General features: G+C 44.2%; 1 protein-coding gene across 8 annotated transcripts in view; it reads left to right on the plus strand.

The window, feature by feature from the left end:
* Positions 1 to 17124, plus strand: part of ptprub (protein tyrosine phosphatase receptor type Ub) — a 406174-nt gene that overhangs the window by 329225 nt on the left and 59825 nt on the right. For all 8 annotated transcript variants that reach the window (XM_014169371.2, XM_014169389.2, XM_014169399.2 and 5 more), the window contains 2 exons: positions 1715 to 1902; positions 5791 to 5914. In XM_014169371.2, the coding sequence (XP_014024846.1) occupies positions 1715 to 1902; positions 5791 to 5914 (312 nt within the window). The remainder of the gene's footprint in view (positions 1 to 1714; positions 1903 to 5790; positions 5915 to 17124) is intronic.

Consider the following 17124-nt stretch of genomic DNA (forward strand, 5'->3'; position numbering starts at 1 on the left):
CTCTACCAACTGAGCTACAGGGAAGGCCAGCAAGGGGTCTCACAAGGGGTCTGAGGATCTCATCTCGGTACCTAATGGCAGTCAGGCTACCTCTGGTGAGCACATGGAGGGCTGTGCGGCCCCCCAAAGAAATGCCACCCCACACCATGACTGACCCACCGCCAAACCGGTCATGCTGGAGGATGTTGCAGGCAGCAGAACGTTCTCCACGGCGTCTCCAGACTCTGTCACGTCTGTCACGTGCTCAGTGTGAACCTGCTTTCATCTGTGAAGAGCAAAGGGCGCCAGTGGCGGATTTGCCAATCTTGGTGTTCTCTGGCAAATGCCAAACGTCCAGCACGGTGTTGGGCTGTAAGCACAACCCCCACCTGTGGACGTCGGGCCCTCATACCACCCTCATGGAGTCTGTTTCTGACCGTTTGAGCAGACACATGCACATTTGTGGCCTTCTGGAGGTCATTTTGCAGGGCTCTGGCAGTGCTCTTCCTGCTCCTCCTTGCACAAAGGCGGAGGTAGCCGTCCTGCTGCTGGGTTGTTGCCCTCCTACGGCCTCCTCCACGTCTCCTGATGTACTGGCCTGTCTCCTGGTAGCGCCTCCATGCTCTGGACACTACGCTGACAGACACAGCAAACCTTCTTGCCACAGCTCACATTGATGTGCCATCCTGGATGAGCTGCACTACCTGAGCCACTTGTGTGGGTTGTAGACTCCGTCTCATGCTACCACTAGAGTGAAAGCACCGCCAGCATTCAAAAGTTACCAAAACATCAGCCAGGAAGCATAGGAACTGAGAAGTGGTCTGTGGTCACCACCTGCAGAACCACTCCTTTATTGGGGGTGTCTTGCTAATTGCCTATAATTTCCACCTGTTGTCTATTCAATTTGCACAACAGCATGTGGAATTTATTGTCAATCTGTGTTGGTTCCTCAGTGGACAGTTTGATTTCACAGAAGTGTGATTGACTTGGAGTTACATTGTGTTGTTTAAGTGTTCCCTTTATTTTTTTGAGCAGTGTATAATGTTGTTGGGTCAGTAACTTACCACCACTCTCTTGGAGAAAATCACCCTAGCTAATTATAACACACAATGTAAGATTGTGTGTTATAATTACCTAGGGTGATTTTCTCCAAGAGAGTGGTGGTAAGTTACTGACCCAACAACATTATACACTGCTCAAAAAAATAAAGGGAACACTTAAACAACACAATGTAACTCCAAGTCAATCACACTTCTGTGAAATCAAACTGTCCACTTAGGAAGCAACACTGATTGACAATAAATTTCAAGCAATTAAATGCAATTAACATTGCCTAAAATGATTAATAAGATGCTAATATGAGAGACCTATATAAGCAATATAACAATGCAGATGTACAAATTATGCAATGACATATATGACGATAAGCAGTTACGAGGCAAGCTGTAATTTTGATGAAGACATGAGCAAGCTGAAACGGATGTAGCCTAATATGTTGCCTATTTGTTCAGCACTTTTGAAATTGACAGAGCGACATTATTCAGAACATGGGCCGTTCTTACAGTATTCTCCCTGTACATCAAGTCAGAACCTAGGATAAATTAAGGGGGCACATAAGCAGACAATGAAAGCTCTTACAATATTCGATCATTACATTTCTCTGAAACAGGCTATACCACCTTTGTGTGAAGCTCTATGCCTAATGGTGCCCCCTTCCTTTGTCCTCCTCTCACAGGTGAGCAGCGTAGCTCAGTGAACGAGTCCAGTAGTCTTCTGGGGGGTTCGCCGCGACGCCAGTGTGGGCATAAGGGTTCACCCTACCACACTGGTCAGCTCCACCCTGCTGTGCGCGTGGCCGACCTTCTCCAGCACATCAACCAGATGAAAACTGCAGAGGGCTACGGCTTCAAACAGGAGTATGAGGTAGGCAGTATGGGTTGTGGCTGATGTGCATGGTTGTGGCTGATGTGTGTTTGGATGGTATAAGGGTGTATTGCTGGGGAAGGTGTGAGAAAATACAAGTTTGTAGTCATGTCATCATACACTGTTTAGGGGTTTAAAATGTAGAATAAGTCATGATTTACAAGTCAAAATTGTAGACAGGTGATTATGCGTTTAGTAATCAGATTGTGTGAAGTTATCACTCACATCCCAGTTCTTACAGACTGCAGAAATGTATGATCAGGGTTAAAAGACACTTCTTGGACCAAGTTGACTGTGAGACTATTAAATCATCATTGTCTAGAGCTCAAATAGCCCCTCTGTCAGAGTTGCTGTTTGCAGTATAGCTGATGAAGCCCCCTAATCCCCAGGTGTTCTCCAGACCAGGAGGCCCTTTGTTCCCCAGCTCAGTGACCGCCAATTGCCTCAGCGTTGGGGGCTCGGTGGCTCCCAACCCCTGGCTGTCCTCCAGTACCACACTGATAAAAGAAGATCCTCTGTACTCTGGTTGGAGGAGAATTCTAAATAGAGGTTTTTGGGCTTCACCACTGCCAAGTGGCTGTGGTGTGATGTATAGGATGCCACCAAGTTGAAAGTGTTCTTAAGTGGTGCACGGCACAATGAGGGAGACATTTTGAGAAATCATCGCCTACAATTAAGGAGAGAAGCCTTGGGGGACTTATAGGCTCTGTTCCAAACTTCTTTATGCATAAGGGAGCGTGTGTTAAGGAGAGTCTCACTTGGTTCACTTATCTCCTGAGGACTCCCAGGTGGCGCAGCGGTCTAAGGCACTGCATCACAGTGCTAGAGGCGTCACTACAGACCCTGTTTCGATCCTGGGCTGTATCACAACCAGCCGTGATCGGGAGTCCCATAGGGCGGTGCACAATTGGCCCAGCATCGTCCTGGTTAGGGGAGGGTTTGGCCTGGGTAGGCTGTCATTGTAAATAAGAATTTGTTCTTAACTGACTTGCCTAGTTAAATACAATTAAAAAAAATCTCTCGACATTCAGACTGTGGAACTGAGTCTGAACTTTACCGTAGGTAGAGAGGGCAATGTTTTTGTTTTGGCAGAGAAGCAGAACTGAACCCACTTATTATTCCAGTACCTCTGTAACGGCTGATTTCCATGGCTGTCTGGATGCGTCGGGCCACATTTTGGAGGGCACACAGCCCTGAAACATTTGTCCCCGGTGGGATACTTCTCCAGTCAAGAGCAGACTCTGGGGTGAGCTCCATCCCTGTCTGTTGCCTGTGGTTTCCCTGTCACATGTCAAGGAAAAGAGAAAATATCTCACTCCCGAATTTCTCCCTGGCTACATGCTTGCCCTTCTGGAACTCTGCTTGTAGACTCATTAAACTGTCCCCCACAGGCAAAACACTCTCCACTACAAAAATCTATATTCAGCTGCCTGTATTTTTTTCTATCCATGTCTCTCTATTACAATTGAAAACAATGAGGACTACCATGCTCTCCTGACCGCCTAGGCTTTATTTCCCAGTGGAATGCCAATGTAGGACATTCAGAGATATTGATCAGCTCTCTGCAGTGCGTTGTAAGGGACTGGTATGTCTGAGCTGTGGGTGGACCTGTATTCCCACTGCAGTCACTTGCAGGTAAACACTAAGATATAGGGAACTCAGGCATTCACTATGCTGTACAGGGAATCACCTTGAGGCAAAGCTTGAAAGGCATAATCGATCTATTGATTTTATGTCTAGATACAGTAGAGAAGGTTTGTGTGTGTGGAATGAAGTAAACACAACAAGAGCTGTTTTCACAGATCACAGCCAAGAATTGAGCCAGTTTTTCAATTATGTCTTCAGGATGTTGACTTATACTGTCATTATGATTAGGAAAAAGGAAAGTAGTCAAAACCGGTGGGATGGTTGACATAGTAATATTGCACTGGGGGAGAAAAAAAGACAGCGATAATTTGAAAACACTGCAGCAAAATTATTCATGACACAGTTATGTAACGGCTCAGACTGTTCTTCACTGTGTCTTGTCTGTCTTTCATCCGAGTTTTACTCTTCATTTTTTGTGTGATCCTCAGAAACCAATTAACCCCTCCCAGCACCCTCCCCCCCGATCCATGGGCCTCACTCTTCAAGTCTATATTGGGGAATAGTGGGGGGGGGTTGGTGTAATCCTGGGCAGGGTTTGGGTGGTTACTCTCTCTCTGTGGGGAACAGTGGGGTTGTAATGCCCTGTTCAGCATGCAGGCTTGAATTTACCCACAGTCCCCTCTGGTGGCTGAACAACCACAGGTGTGTGTGTGTGTGTGTGGGGTGGGGGGACTTGGCCCCACACACTAGGGGAGAGGAGTAGTTTGGCTGATGAAAGCATAAAAGAGCTGGATCCCACTGCTGGGGTTGCCCTTGAGTCAGGACTGGGATGGCGATAGTGAAGCATGTTGATGAGAGGAGCGTGTTGGAACAGTTGTGCATGGAGCCGTGACTAGCCAGGATATATGGGATTCACTAGAGAGCTTCATGTTGACACACAGAGAGAGAAAATCAAATCAAATTGTATTGGTCACATACATATGGTTAGCAGATGTTAATGCGAGTGTAGCGAAATGCTTGTGCTTCTAGTTCCGACCATGCAGTAATATCTAACACGTAATCTAACAATTTCACAACAACTACCTTATATACACACAAGTGTAAAGGAATGAATAAGAATATGTACATAAATATATGGATGAGCGATGGCCGAACGGCATAGGCAGGATGCAGTAGATGGTATAGAGTACAGTATATACATATGAGAGGGAGTAATGTAGGGTATGTAAACATTATATCAAGTGGCATTGTTTAAAGTGACTAGTGATACATTTATTACATCTAATTTTGAATTATTAAAGTGGCTAGAGATTTGAGTCAGTATGTTGGCAGCAGCCACTCAATGTTAGGGATGGCTGTTTAACGGTCTGATGGCCTTGAGATGGAAGCTGTTTTTCAGTCTCTCGGTCCCGGCTTTGATGCACCTGTACTGACCTCACCTTCTGTATGATAGCGGGGTGAATAGGCAGTGGCTTGAGTGGTTGTTGTTCTTGATGATATTTTTGGCCTTCCTGTGACATCGGGTGGTGTAGGTGTCTTGGATGGCAGGTAGTTTGCCCCCAGTGATGTGTTGTGCAGACCACACTACCCTCTGGAGAGCCTTGCAGTTGTGGGTGGAGCATTTGCCCTACTAGGCGGTGATACAGCTCGACAGGATGCTCTCGATTGTGCATCTGTAAAGGTTTCTGAGTGTTTTTGGTGACAAGCCAAATTTCTTCAGCTTCCTGAGGTTGAAGAGGCGCTGTTGTGCCTTCTTCACCACGCTGTCTGTGTGAGTAGACCATTTCAGGTTGTCTGTGATGTGTACGCCAAGGAACTTAAGACCTTCCACCTTCTCCACTACTGTCCCATCGATGTGGATAGGGGGGTGCTCCCTCTGCTGTTTCCTTAAGTCCACGATCATCTCCTTTTGTTTAGTTGACGTTGAGTGTGAGGTTGTTTTCCTGATACCAAACTCCGAGGGCCCTCACCTCCTCCCTGTAGAAAAGGCTCTTCCACACGTTCTGCATGATCAGTTAATGTGAACAGGTAGCTTGTCATCTATGATGCTTTTGAACGCCCTTTCAGTCCGAATGGTCTTTGAATAGCACTACAGCGTCATGATGTATGCATTGGCTCGCTACTTGACAGATATTGCTGCAATTATACCCATTCATTTTCTATTTCTCCCTTACGTCACTCAAACACAACAGACAACTGCAGGTATAATGGTTTAGAAGAGACACATTGTAAATATGTTTGACACGATAGGGGAAGAGTAGTATTAGTATCATTAACATGTACTTCCCTACACTTCGACAGAGCTTCTTTGATGGCTGGGACTGCACCAAAAAGAAGGACAAAACTAAAGGGAGGCATGACACGTTGATGGGATGTAAGTCATCATGGACATGCCAGCCTTCTTGTGACGAAAGCACTGATCACCGTAAGCAATATTGTCAATCACTAATATGTGGTCTATTCTTTTGCCATGTAATTATTGATATGTGGTATATTTTGGCCAGGTCTTCCATGTAAAATATATATATTTACCTTAGTGGAAGAACCTGAGCTAAAAATGCATATTCTCAGCAAAAAAAGAAACGTCCTCTCACTGTCAACTGTGTTTATTTTCAGCAAACTTAACATGTGTAAATATTTGTATGAACATAAGATTCAACAACTGAGACATAAACTGAATAAGTTCCACAGATATGTGACTAACAGAAATAGAATAATGTGTCCCTGAACAAAGGGGTGGCCACCAGCTGCATTAAGTACTGCAGTGCATCTCCACCTCAGACTGCACCCGATTTACCAGTTCTTGCTGGCCACTCTTCCACCTGCAAGTTCCCAGACATTTCTGGGGGAATGGCCCTAGCCCTCACCCTCGGATCCAACAGGTCCCAGACATGCTCAATGGGATTGAGATCTGGGCTCTTCACTGGCCATGGCAGAACACTGACATTCCTGTCTTGCAGGAAATCACACACAGAACAAGCAGTATGGCTGGTGGCATTGTCATGCTGGAGGGTCATATCAGAATGAGCCTGCAGGATGGGTACCACATGAGGGAGAAGGATGTCTTCCTTGTAACACACAGCGTTGAGATTGCCTGCAATGACAACCAGCTCAGTCCGATGATGCTGTGACACACCGCCCAAGACCATGACGGACACCTCCAAATCGATCCCGCTCCAGAGTACAGGCCTCGGTGTAACGCTCATTCCTTCCACGATAAACACGAATCTGACCATTACCCCTGCTGAGACAAAACCGCGACTCGTCAATGAAGAGCACTTTTTGCCAGTCCTGTCTTGTCCAGGGACGATAGGTTTGTGCCCATAGGTGATGTTGTTGCTGGTGATGTCTGGTGAGGACTTGCCTTACAACAGGCCTACAAGCCCTCAGTCCAGCCTCTCTCAGCTTATTGTGGACAGTCTGAGCACTGATGGAGGGATTGTGCGTTCCTGGTGTAACTCGGGCAGTTGTTGTTGCCATCCTGTACCGGTCCCGCAGGTGTGATGTTCGGATGTACCGATCCTGTGCAGGTGTTGTTACACGTGGTCTGCCACTGTGAGGATGATCAGCTGTCCGTCATGTCTCCCTGTAGCGCTGTCTTGGGCGTCTCACAGTACGGACATTGCAATTTATTGCCCTGGCCACATCTGCAGTCCTCATGCCTCCTTGCAGCATGCCTAAGGCACGTTCACGCAGATGAGCAGGGACCCTGGGCATCTTTCTTTGGTGTTTTTCAGAGTCAGTAGAAAGGCCTCTCTTGTGTCCTAAGTTTTCATAACTGTGAGCTTAATTGCCTACTGTCTGTAATCTGTTAGTGTCTTAACGATGTTCATTAATTGTTTATGGTTCATTGAACAAGCATGGGAAAGAGTGTTTATACCCTTTACAATGAAGATCTGTGAAGTTATTTAATTTAAAAAATCTATCTTTGAAAGACAGGGTCCTGAAAAAGGGAAGTTTCATTTTATGCTGAGTTTTTATACAGGACCAGTCAAAAGTTTGGACACACCTACTCATTCAAGGGTTTTTCCTTATTTTTACTATTTTCTACATTGTAGAATAATAGTGAAGACATCACAACTATGAAATAACACATATGGAATCATGTAGTAACAAAAAAAGTGTTAAACAAATCAAAAAAATATATATATTTGAGATTCTTCAAAATAACTTTGCCTTGATGACAGCTTTACACACTCTTGGCAGTTTCTCAACCAGCTTCACCTAGGATGCATTTCCAAGAGTCTTAAAGGAGTTCACACATATGCTGAGCACTTGTTGGCTGCTTTTCCTTCACTCTGCCGTCCAACTCATCCCAAACATCTCAATTTGGTTGAGGTCGGGTGATTGTGGAGGCCAGGTCATCTGATGCAGCACACCATCACTCTCCTTCTTGGTCAAATAGCTCTTCCACAGCCTGGAGGTGTGTTGGGTCATTGACTTGTTGAAAAACAAATGATAGTCCCACTAAGCACAAACCAGATAGGATTGCGTGTCGCTGCAGAGTGCGGTGGTAGACATGCCTTGAATTTGAAATAAATCACAGACAGTGTCACCAGCAAAGCCCCCGCACACATCACACCTGCTTCTCCATGCTTCACGGTGGGAACCACACATGCGGAGATCATCCGTTCACCTTCTCTGCGTCTGACAAAGACACAGCGGTTGGAACCAAAAATCTCAAATTTGGACAGATTTCCACCAGTCTAATATCAATTGCTCGTGTTTCTTGGCCCAAGCAAGCCTCTTCCTCTTATTGGTGTTCTTTAGAAGTGGTTTCTTTGCAGCAATTTGACCATGAAGGCCTGATTCACGCAGTCTCCTCTGAACAGTTGATGTTGAGATGTGTCTGTTACTTGAACTCTGTGATGCATTTATTTGGGCTGCAATTTCTGAGGCTGGTAACTCTAATGAATGTATCCTCTGCAGCAGAGGTAACTCTGGGTCTTCCTTTCCTGTGGCGGTCCTCATGAGAGCCAGTTTCATCATAGAGTTAAGTTTTTTTCCGACTGCACTTGAAGAAACGTTCAAATTTCTGATCTTCATGTCTTAAAGCAATGATGGACTGTCATTTCTCTTTGCTTATTTGAGCTGTTCTTGCCATAATATGGACTTGGTCTTTTACCAAATAGGGCTGTCTTCTGTATACCAGCCCTACCTTTTCACAACACAACTGATTGGCTCAAACACATTAAGAAGGAAAGAAATTCCACAAATTAACTTTTACCAAGGTACACCTGTTAATTTAAATGCATTCCAGGTGTGCAAAGCTGTCAAGGCAAAGGGTGGCTACTTTGAAGAATCTCAAATGATTTATTTAACACTTTTTTGGGTTACTATATGATTCCATATGTGTTATTTCATAGTTTTGATTTTAGTCAGGTCTAAAGAAACATTATTATATGAAGAAAATGTATTTCAGAATATGAGTTGGCCTACTGTAGGCCTATGTTGTTTGGCTATCCTCCATGCCATAGGCTGTAGGCTTGTTCATTTAGCTGAGAAGATATGCTTATGTCCCGTGCCATTATTTTATTTTACATTATTTTATTGTAAGAATAATATGAGTGAACTTAGCTGATTAAATTGGAAAGGATGTTTTTCCCAATACGGTGTGACTGTGCATGTGAGCGTAAAAGTGATAATTTCCTATATACTAGTTATTTGTCAACCTTAGTTGTGAATGATACACACCTTAGAATGTTTTAGAAATCAAAACATATATGGGCTGCATGGTGCAACTATAGGCTATTCACTATTTGAGAAAGTAGCAAAAAAAGCTTGCGCTCTGTTGCTTGTCTCATTCTGCACAGTTGTTCTCTTATCAATTGATCATATTTTCATCCATCAGACTATATTCACAATTTAATCTTGTCTTTATTAATATGCAAAACTAGTTTTGATTTAGAATTGCCCATTATCAAATGGACAGGAATAGGGTGAGGTGAAAAAAGACATGTACTCTATGCACTCGAATAGCGAATTGAGGCCACCCTTTCCCAAACGGATACTTCAGTTTTATAGCGGAGCATGTGCTTTGAGAAATACATTTTAAGAACACTTATTTTATTCCACGCATCAACCACTGTTTGAGGAGCATACTCTCGCTGCCCGACTGGTGATATTCTGCCCAAACTCTGTATGCCATGGGCTCTCCAACCTTGTTCTTGCAGCTACCCAGTGCTTCATTTGAGAAACCAAGTGAAATTTGTTTGGGAACATCGATAGTAACATGTTTTCGCAACAAACAAAAAAGTGTTTGATGTGATTTTCGATTGCATTTGCATTGATTTCAGAGTAGTTAGAGGGACAATTATGACCACTCGGCTAAGCATGCCTCTCCTTAATGTCAATTTGCCTTGTCCATTGCTGTTCTGGTTAGTGTTTATTGGCTTATTTCACTGTAGAGCCTCTAGCCCTGCTCATTATACCTCATCCAACCTTTCAGTTCCACCACCCACACATGCTATGACATCTTCTGGTTTCAATTATGTTTCTAGAGACAATATCTCGCTCATCACTCAATGCCTAGGTTTACCTCCACTGTATTCACATCCTACCATACCTTTGTCTGTACATTATACCTTGAAGCTATTTTATCGCCCCCAGAAACCTGCTCCTTTTACTCGCTATTCTGGGCGTCATAGACGACCAATTCTCATAGCTTTTAGCCGTACCCTTATCCTACTCCTCCTCTGTTCCTCTGGTGATGTAGAGGTGAATCCAGGCCCTGCAGTGCCTAGATCCACTCCTACTCCCCTGGCGCTCTCTTTTGATGACTTCTGTAACCGTAATAGCCTTGGTTTCATGCATGTTAACATTAGAAGCCTTCTCCCTAAGTTTGTTTTATTCACTGCTTTAGCACACTCTGCCAACTATAATTAAGAATCCACTATAATTGAGAATTTCAAAAAGCATTTTTCTACGGCTGGCCAAGCTTTCCACCTGGCTACCGCTACCGCGGTCAACAGCACTGCACCCCCCAAAGCTACTCGCCCAAGCCTTCCCCATTTCTCCTTCTCGCAAATCCAGTCAATGGTTTCCAACCAATCCAGCCTTGGTTTCTCAAATTATTGCCTCGCCTGGTTCACCAACTACTTCTCTGATAGAGTTCAATGTGTCAAATCGTATGGCCTGTTGTCCGGGCCTCTGGTAGTCTCTATGGGGGTGCCACAGTGTTCACTTTTTGGGCCAACTCTTTTCTCTGTATACATCAATGATGTCGCTCTTGCTGCTGGTGAGTCTCTGATCCACCTCTACGCGGACGACACCATTCGGTATACTTCTGGCCCTTCTTTGGACATTGTGTTAACAACCCTCCAGACGAGCTTCAATGCCATACAACTCTCCTTCCGTGGCCTCCAACTGCTCTTAAATACTAGTAAAACTAAATGCATGCTCTTCAACCAATCGCTGCCCGTACCTGCCCGCCCGTCCAGCATCACTACTCTGGACAGTTCTTACTTAGAATATGTGGACAACTACAAATACCTAGGTGTCTGGTTAGACTGTAAGCTCTCCTTCCAGACTCACATCAAACATCTCCAATCCAAAGTTAAATCTAGAATTGGCTTCCTATTTTGCAACAAAGCATCCTTCACTCATGCTGCCAAACATACCCTCGTAAAACTGACCATCCTACCAATCCTCGACTTTGGCGATGTCATTTACAAAATAGCCTCCAATACCCTACTCAATAAACTGGATGTAGTCTATCACAGTGCCATCCGTTTTGTCACCAAAGCCCCATATACTACCCACCACTGCGACCTGTACGCTCTTGTTGACTGGCCCTCGCTTCATACTCGTCGCCAAACCCACTGGCTCCAGGTCATCTACAAGACCCTGCTAGGTAAAGTTCCCCCTTATCTCAGCTCACTGGTCACCATAGCAGCACCCACCTGTAGCACGCGTTCCAGCAGGTATATCTCTTTGGTCACCCCCAAAGCCAATTCCTCTTTTGGCCGTCTCTCCTTCCAGTTCTCTGCTACCAATGACTGGAGCGAACTACAAAAATCTCTGAAACTGGAAACACTTATCTCCCTCACTAGCTTTAAGCACCAGCTGTCAGAGCAGCTCACAGATCACTGCACCTGTACATAGCCCATCTATAATTTAGCCCAAACAACCACACCTTCCCCTACTTTATTTATTTATTTATTTTGCTCCTTTGCACCCCATTATTTATATTTCTACTTTGCACTTTCTTCCACTACAAATCTACCATTCCAGTGTTTTACTTGCTATATTGTATTTACTTTGCCACCATGGCCTTTTTTTGCCTTTACCTCCCTTATCTCACCTCATTTGCTCACATTGTATATAGACTTATTTTTCTACTGTATTATTGACTGTATGTTTGTTTTACTCCATGTGTAACTCTGTTGTTGTATGTGTCAAACTGCTTTGCTTTATCTTGGCCAGGTCGCAATTGTAAATGAGAACTTGTTCTCAACTTGCCTACCTGGTTAAATAAAGGTAAAATAAATAAAATAAAAACAATAGTGCCCTGAGTACCAGGCCATTTGGACCTGATGGTAGTTAGCAAGTTGGGTACTTCCAAAGCATATCCAGAGTGCATAAAAGGAGATTACCGTGACTCAACGGTCACATGGAGTTTTACTGCGGTCATGACTGCCTTCATTATCGCAACAGCCCTATCTGTGACCAACAGAAGCATATCTGTATTCCCAATCATGCAAAACCTTTCAAGGCTCAGAAGACCCAGATGCAGATAGTTCCAAAGTAACAAAAGTTTATTACAAAAATAAAGGGGGCAGGCAAACGACAGGTCAAGGGCGGGCAGAGGTCAGTAATCCAGGGTGGTGTGACAAGGTACGGAACGGCAGTCAGGGTCAGGGCAGGCAGAATGGTCAAAACCGGGAGAACTAGAGAAAGGCAGGAGCACGGGGAAAACCGCTGTTAGGCTTAACGAAAAAAAATAGAACTGGCAACAGACAAACAGAACACAGGTATAAATACACTGGGGATAATGGGGAAGATGGGCGACACCTGGAGGGGGGTAGAGACAAGGCAGGTGAAACAGATCTTGGTGTGACAAAAATCCATAGATTAGGGCCTAATTTATGTATTTCAATTGACTGATTTCCTGAGTGTTGGTCCCATGTTGACATGAGCTGAAATAAAATATAGCAAATCATTTTCCATATGCAGAAAATCTTATTTTTCTCAGATGTTGTGCACAAATTTGTGTACATTCCTATTAGTGAGCATTTCTCCTTTGCCAAGATAATCCATCCACCTGACAGGTGTGGCATATCAAGAATCTGATTAAACAGCATGATCATTACACAGGTGTACCATGTGCTGGGGACAATGAAAGCCCACTCTAAAATGTGCAGTTTTGTCACACACCACAATGCCACAGATGTCTCAAGTTTTGAGGGAGCGTGCAATTGGCATGCTGACTGCAGGAATATCCACCGAGCTGTTGCTAGAGAATTGAATCTTAATTTCTCTACTATTGGCTGCCTCCAACGTCGTTTTAGAGAATTTGGGCGGTATGTCCAACCAGAGAGCACGTGTAACCAGGCCAGCCAAGGACCTCCACCTCCACGGCTTCTTCACTTGCAGGATTGTCTGAGACCAGCCACCCAGACAGCTGATAAAAATGTGTTTGCACAACCAAAGAATTTCTGCACAAACTGTCAAACTGTCTCGGGGAAGGTCATCTGCGTGTTCGTTGTCCTCACCAGGGTCTTGACCTGACTGCAGTTCGGCGTCGTAACCGACTTCAGTGGGCAAATGCTCACCTTCGATGGCCACTGGCATGCTGGAGAAGTGTCATCTTCACAGATGAAGCCTGGTTTCAACTGTCCCGGGAAGATGGCATACAGCGTGTGCCCGATGGAGGTGGTTGGGTTATGGTATGGGCATGCATAAATTATGGAAAATGAACACACTTGCATTTTAACGATCGCAATTTGAATGCACAGAGATACTGTGACAAGATCCTGAGGCCCATTTGTTGTGCCATTCATCCGCCCCCATCACTTCATGTTTCAGCATGATATTGTATGGCTCCATTTTGCAAGGATCTGTACAGAATTCCTGGAAGCTGAAAATGTACCAGTTCTTCCATGGCCTGCATACTCACTAGACATGTCTTCCCATTGAGCATGTTTGGGATGCTCTGGGTTGACGTGTACGACAGCGTGTTCCAGTTCCCGCCAATAACCAGTAACTTCGCACAGCCATTGAAGAGGAGTGGGACAACATTCCACATGCCACAATCAACAGCCTGATCAACTCTATGCGAAGGAGATGTGTTGCATTGCAAGAGGCAAATGGTGGTCACACCAGATACTGACTGGTTTTCTGATCCACGGCCCTACATTTTTTTAAGGTATCTCTGACCAACAGATGCATATCTGTATTCCCAGTCATGTGAAATCCATAGATTAGGGCCCAATGAATTTATTTCAATTGACTGATTTCCATATATGAACTGGAACTCAGTAAAGGCTTTAAAATTGTTTCATGTTGTGTTTATATGTTATAGTGTGGAAATAATACTTTGAATATATATTGTACTTACCTGCAGTATAGTATGATTGCTATTCAAGTGTGCATGGATATTATTGGCATTGACTGTGACCTTTTCCCTTGGATGATGTCATCACCCCGAGTTGGATCTGTACAATGCGACTCTACCACATGTTGAGTGGGCTGTATCGTTTGGCTGTATTTGTGCCGTTTGTACATGTCTGTACACATTTTATTTCTTAGGTTGAAAGTAATATTGAAATGCGTGTAGGCATTCCTTCTCAAGTTACTACATCTTTTTGGCGACAAGGATAAAACTTGATCAGCATGTACAGGGCAATGTGCTAGCTAGCTAAGAAACAGTGGAGGGAGTCAGTTAGCTAGCTATCTAGCTAGCTTAATTAGCGACGGAGAGCAGCCATCGCTGGAGGGAAACGCCGATGGTGACGATCAAGGACAAGTTGGCGTTATAATGGCAATGTTTGGGACTCTCACTGAGTTTGTGGAAGAGAACGAGGACTGTGCAAAATATGTGGAAAGGTTGAGACATTTTTTCTTGGTAAATGGAATTACAGATGAGGCTTAACAGTGCTTTATTCTCTTGAGTGTGTGTGTAGGGCTAAAACCTACAAGCTAGTGAGGAATTTGGGTACACCACGGAGACCGGGAGAAATTCATTTTGTGGCTTTCGTTCAAACTCACCCCAATCCAAAGCCTTCATTGATTGTCCATAGGTTCAAGTTTAACTGCCATTTTCAGAAAACAGGTCAGTTTGTTAACTGAATTATGTTAACTCTCTGAACATTGAGTTTGGGGCTATGTTAGAGGACGTGCTCTGTGACAGATTAGTCTGTGGCATTAACCTGTTAGGGCTAGGGGACAGTATTGACACGGCCGGATAAAAAACGTACCCGATTTAATCTGGTTACTACTCCTGCCCAGTAACTAGAATATGCATATAATGATTGGCTTTGGATAGAAAACACCCTAAAGTTTCTAAAACTGTTTGAATGGTGTCTGTGAGTATAACAGAACTCATATGGCAGGCAAAAACCTGAGAAGATTCCTTACAGAAAGTGCCCTCTCTGACAAGTTCTTGTTCTTCTTGGCTCTGTTTATTGAAAACTGAGGATCTTTGCTGTAACGTGACACTTCCTACGGCTCCCATAGGCTCTCAGAACCCGGGAAAAAGCTGAATGATATCGAGGCAACCCCTGGCTGAAAAACATTAGCGCGTTTGGATAGTGGCCGGTCAGAGTACTATGAGACTCAGGCTGGTGCACGAGGGGATCCCATGCTTTTATTTTCTCTCTCTTTGAACGTAAACACGCTTTCCCGGTCGGAATATTATCGCTTTTTTACGAGAAAAATGGCATAAAAATTGATTTTAAACAGCGGTTGACATGCTTCGAAGTACAGTAATGGAATATTTAGAATTTTTTTGTCACGAAATGCGTCGTGCGCGTGACCCTTATTTACACTTCGGATAGTGTCTTGAATGCACAAACAAAACGCCGCTATTTGGATATAACTATGGATTATTTTGAACCAAACCAACATTTGTTATTGAAGTAGAAGTCCTTGGAGTGCATTCTGACGAAGAACAGCAAAGGTAAAAACATTTTTCTTATAGTAAATCTGACTTTGGTCAGGGCTAAACTTGGTGGGTGTCTAAATAGCTAGCCCTGTGATGCCGGGCTATCTACTTAGAATATTGCAAAATGTGCTTTCACCGAAGAGCTATTTTAAAATCGGACATAGCGAGTGCATAGAGGAGTTCTGTATCTATAATTCTTAAAATAATTGTTATGATTTTTGTGAACGTTTATCGTGAGTAATTTAGTAAATTCACCGGAAGTTTGCGGGGGGTATGCTAGTTCTGAACGTCACATGCTAATGTAAAAAGCTGGTTTTTGATATAAATATGAACTTGATTGAACAAAACATGCATGTATTGTATAACATAACTTCCTAGGTGTGTCATCTGATGAAGATCATCAAAGGTTAGTGCTGCATTTAGCTGTGGTTTGGGTTTATGTGACATTATATGCTAGCTTGAAAAATGGGTGTCTGATTATTTCTGGCTGGGTACTCTGCTGACATAATCTAATGTTTTGCTTTCGTTGTAAAGCCTTTTTGAAATCGGACAGTGTGGTTAGATTAACGAGAGTCTTGTCTTTAAAATGGTGTAAAATAGTCATATGTTTGAGAAATTGAAGTAATAGCATTTCTAAGGTATTTGAATAACGCGCCACAGGATTCCACTGGCTGTTACGTAGGTGGGACGATTTCGTCCCACTGGCCCTAGAGAAGTTAACGAGGACAGCATACAGTACCGTTTGCTGGGGGAAGCCACACTGACTTCCAAGAGATTACTTAACTATTTCAAGGGATGGAGATGGCCGCTAGTAATGCTAAAAATATTCAAAAGGCCGAAAGTGGAAGTTGTGCAGTGCACAGGTGACAAAAGAGGTGGCAGGAAAAACGGGAAAAGCAGTGGAATGTTTCAGATATGGGGGAACACATTATGCAAACCATCTGCAAGTTCAAGGATACTTTGTCACAATTGCAACAAAAAGGGACATTTAGCAACAACAAAAAATGCAGGGGTCCTAGAAGCAAGCCAGAGGGTGGGCAGACTGGGCAGGGCAAGTTCACAGCTAAGAAGCTGCAGTCAGCAGCACACCACTTAGAGACCACAGAGGAGGAGGACGAGCGTTGGTCTTACAACATGTTTAATGTGAGTGTGTGCGCAGAGCTATCTATGCTATAGTGGAGGTAGATGGAAAGCAGATGAGGAGGTTGACACAGGGGCCTCTGCCTCTGTTATCAGTGAGGAGACGTATAAAGAAATGTGGGGCTCAAAACAGGCTTCAGCCCTCACACCGGCTTCAGCCCTCACACTGGCAGGGATCAGACTGCGTACGTACACCGGGGAGACCATGCTGGGCACTCTAGAGGTGGACATTGCATACACCAATCAGGAAGCGAGAGCACGGCTCCTGGTGGTGAAAGGGAATGGGCCTAGTTTACTAGGGCATGACTGGCTCACCAAAATACAACTGAACTGGGGTGAGAGAAAACACACGATGGACTGAGGATGTCATTCATAAGTACCCTGAGATTTTC

This window comes from Salmo salar, chromosome ssa02, assembly GCF_905237065.1.
Source record: "Salmo salar chromosome ssa02, Ssal_v3.1, whole genome shotgun sequence".
Lineage (NCBI taxonomy): Eukaryota > Metazoa > Chordata > Actinopteri > Salmoniformes > Salmonidae > Salmo > Salmo salar.